General features: G+C 29.8%; 1 protein-coding gene across 1 annotated transcript in view; it reads left to right on the top strand.

The window, feature by feature from the left end:
• Positions 1-361: 361 nt before the first annotated feature.
• The window catches only part of LOC117169947 (facilitated trehalose transporter Tret1-like), a 23,859-nt gene continuing 19,943 nt past the window's right edge, over positions 362-4,277 (top strand). The window contains exons 1-3 of the mRNA XM_033356458.1: positions 362-503; positions 1,900-2,289; positions 2,644-3,046. Of these exons, the coding sequence (XP_033212349.1) occupies positions 362-503; positions 1,900-2,289; positions 2,644-3,046 (935 nt within the window). The remainder of the gene's footprint in view (positions 504-1,899; positions 2,290-2,643; positions 3,047-4,277) is intronic.

The raw sequence follows: 4,277 nt of genomic DNA, 5'->3' as shown, positions 1-4,277 counted from the left end.
ATAAAATAAAAATTTTTTGTGCGTAATATTATTATAACTGTGTTCCACTGATATAATGCAATTTCGAGATATCGAATCATTAACCACCAAGTAGTATTCCAAAAATAAGTCGTAATAGGGAAAAGAAAAATGTGGAATTTAATCAGGTATTTATCACAATCTTTGGAGACATCATTCAGTTTTTAGCAGCATAATAATGTTTGCTCTCAGTATCTTAATCTCGTGTCTTTTACTTTTTTTCATAAAAAGAGATAAAAATTTGGTACGCGTAATGAATTTTTAGTTAATTTAATACTCAATACTCAGTACAAATAGGCCTGTGATTACGAATGAAGACAAAGCCAGAATAATAATTCTTATAATGAAGAAAGAAATGCTACTACGGAACTGTTTTTCATTCAGACTGTTTACCAAAAATAGTGGTGACAACAAGGGGGAAAATTCTGATGATACGCATCAAAATACAAAGGCTTATTTCATACAGTTTACGTCCATCCTGACTGGTGAGTATATATGTAACATAATTTTAATATTTCTTATTTTTAACTATTTTTTATGGTTTAATTTTTAGGACTTTATTTATAAATTGATATTGTAAGTATGATAAAAACACTGGGCTTATTCAGTATTGTAGATTTTTAACATATGTATCTTTGTCTAAGTAAAGTAAATCCAGGTTATCAGTAAGAACTTACGTATAGGGGGCATGTGGCTGGGTAAATTTTCGACTTTTTTGGTTCAAAAAGAACCCCCTGGGTACAAAACTGACGAGTGTGCACAATTTTAAGTTGTAAATTTTGGTCACTCCTAGGACATAAGTATAGTGTGACCAGATAGAGCATAAAGTTAATTATTATTTTTCTTAAAATAAAAATTTACTGTATTTTGACATTGATTGACAAAAATGCTTAACTAACTAAAAAAACCAACAAAAAAACTAGCATTTATCTTACCATGTTGATCTTTCTATCTGATAGTGAAAATCATATCACCAGAAATTCAGAGAGACCATTAACAGGTCAATCTATGTCTTTGTTAGATCAAGCACTTTTTGAGTTGAAACAGTTTTATATTTCAGAAAATAAATAAGATTTTTCTATATAAACAAAATGAACAATTTTCTTAATTTTATTAGTCGTTATTAATAGATCATGAAAGGTTTCTCAATAGATCATTTAAAGCGACTCGAAAACGAGAACAATTACATCAAATTCAGTGCTTTTATTTTCCCAATATCAAAAAAACTGTTCTCATATCTATTAAGAAGGTAAATATTTCTGTTTAAAAATTTAAAAAATCCTACAGACAGCTGACGAGAATTCGTAAAAGGTTTCTAAACAGATCAATCAAGGCGTCTCGACGACTCAAGCAAATACATAATACCATATACATACAGTACTGTTGTATTTCCAATATTAACAAAAGTTTCCTAACCTAACCAAGATAAACAATATAGTTTTTTAATTTATAAACCGGCATCGCTAGATTACAAGCGGCTATAAAAGTTAAACAATAGTTAGGTCGATGCCTCTCGAAGAATAAATATACTAGGAAGCGCGCGATTTTAGATTTACAATTTTTACGTGATTTTGAGTCTGGGACTCTGTGATCTAAAAGCATAGAATTCGAAACCTGAGATCGAAGGAGCGTGGCTTTATGCTTGAATCGTCGAGACCTATGCTTTAAAAGCAAGGGTAAACAGGGCAATTTTTTTTTAAATGGCTCATCTTTTGAAAATGTTGGATTATAAAATAGGATATCTCGGATAAATACCAAAAGATAAAAATCAAATAATATATTTGGTGAAATAGATTCAAACCATTATTGGATAACCAATTTCTATCTCATAAGGATGATAAATCGCAAGTTGTGTACTTAACACTACTATGTAATTTGCAGGATACATTTTAGTACTTGATGCCGGGGCACATTTTTCTTGGAGTTCACCAGCACTGAGCCATTTTAGAAGTGATAAATCACAATTTTCTATAACAACTGATCAAGGAGCCTGGTTAGCCTCTATAACTTCCCTAGGTACAATAGTTGGATACATGATAAATTCTATCATTATAAATCGAATAGGACGCAGATACAGCATTTTAATTTTTGCTATATCACATCTGATATCATGGATTTTAATCAACGTGGCTAGAAGCTTTACTTTTCTCATTATAGCAAGACTTACTGCTGGTTTAAGTTACGCAGGATCAGGAATTCTTCTTCCGATATGCATCGGTGAAATTAGTGAAAAAAATATTAGAGGAAGTTTCCTGACTTTCGATAGAATTGGTATCAATATTGGTTCTTTTCTCATAATAACCCTTGGAGCTTTTTTCGAATACAAAACAATGAACTTAATTATGATTTCATTGCCAATTCTTGCCATATGTACGTTTCCATTATTGTCAGAAACACCGTACTATTATTTGTTGAAAGGCCAAGATGAAGAAGCGATTAAAACACGGATGAAATTATCTGGAGTAGAGAGATCTGAAATTATAATGCAGGACATTCAAAGAATGAAAGAGGCTATAGAAAGCCGAAATTCTGAAAATAGTAGCATACGAGAATTAATTTGTGATCGAGGAAGTGGAAAAGCATTCATTATTTTACTTCTTGCAAAACTCACATTTTCTTTTTCAGGTTTTATAGCTATTCAAGCCTATGCTCAAGAAATATTTAGAGAAAGTGGATCGTCTCTGGCACCTGAGTATGCAACGATGATAATTACAGGAGTTCAGATATTTGCAGGATTGCCCTCAACACAATTAATTGATCACTGGGGTAGAAGGCCCGTTTTATTATTTTCTGGAATCACTTCTGCTATTTCTTTGGGAATAATAAGCTTGTTTTTTTTCTTAAAGGATTTTCTGAAAATTGATGTTTCTTCTGTTACTTGGCTCCCTCTAGCGGGTTTAATTTTATATCAGTGCATGTGTAGCTTTGGAATTTCCACTATATCTACTGTATTTGAAGGAGAGCTTTTTTCTGTTAAAGTAAAAAATATTGCTGTGATGATAGCGTCAAATTCTTCAGCAGTTTTCATGTTTGCATCTAAAATTAGTTTTTCTTTCTTGAATAATTCATTTGGAATTTACACAACTTTTTCGATATTTAGTGCGTTTTGTCTTATCGGGCCATTTACTATTTTTTGTATTGTACCTGAAACTAAAGGTAAAAATCTGGAAGAAATTTTAATTTTACTAAATGACAAAAGAAAAGAATCAAAGGAATAATTACTTTTAAACTTTTAGAACGGGATTAGTTTCCTATCCTTTGCAAATAAATAAATGTTTTTTTATTTTCAATTAAATTTAGTCGCTTTTAGTGCTGTTTTAGGGTAAAAATTATACGTAATCTTTACTTAGAAAAATGTACTATTTGACGCAAAAGAAAAAATTATAATCATAATAAGAATAACTATTTGTTATATTTATCTTCAAATTTAAAAGAAAGTGTTTGGTTGGTATGATAGCAACTAATTAATTCCAGTATAAACTATCAGACATCATTGAAAAAACAAGAAGCAATGGAGGAAATAAGACTTCAAAGAAAAAATAGATTGTTTAGATGTGAAATTTTATCCGACGTTCATTGCAATCTTTGGTGATATCCATCAATTTTGTAATAGATGATAATAGATGAATAGATAATTAGTCTGTTTGTATTTAGCATCTTTAACCTGTGGAATACTTCTTTCCTTATCAATAAACACAACTCTAAAATAATAAAAATTATATTCGAAAATAAAAACATAACTCTTGTTTATAGCTCAGTTTTTAGGACTTTAGTTTTTAATTGATATTTCATTAAGATGAAACATAAGTGTGGTGTTGCTTAAAAAATGGTATATTTAAAAAATATTCAATCCACTTTCATCCTGTTTCATTATGACTATTTATTCTATGTCTCATAAGAACTGCCATACTTTTCCATTGTTCGCACCCCCTCCCCCCTCCTTTTTCTGTGGAATATAAATCAAATGCCTGAGATGTTAATTGTTCGGACTTTTGTTGAACACTAGATTGCAATATTGCAAGACTGCAAGAGATTGCAAGAATCCATGGATTAAAGGATATTCATTATAGAAAAATATTACATAAAAAACAATTATTGGATTGTCAGCATTGGAATAAATATTACAAAAATATTGAAGAAATTAATGCAAAAAGTAGAGAAACTACAAACTAATGATTTATTTTTAACCTCACATAATCTCACTTAAAAGCACACAAAAATAAAGTAAATAAAAATATAATGTTTAATTAATTTTTATA

Source organism: Belonocnema kinseyi, chromosome 3 (genome assembly GCF_010883055.1).
Source record: "Belonocnema kinseyi isolate 2016_QV_RU_SX_M_011 chromosome 3, B_treatae_v1, whole genome shotgun sequence".
NCBI classification, from domain to species: Eukaryota; Metazoa; Arthropoda; class Insecta; order Hymenoptera; family Cynipidae; genus Belonocnema; species Belonocnema kinseyi.
This window is presented reverse-complemented; position numbering and strand designations above follow the sequence as displayed.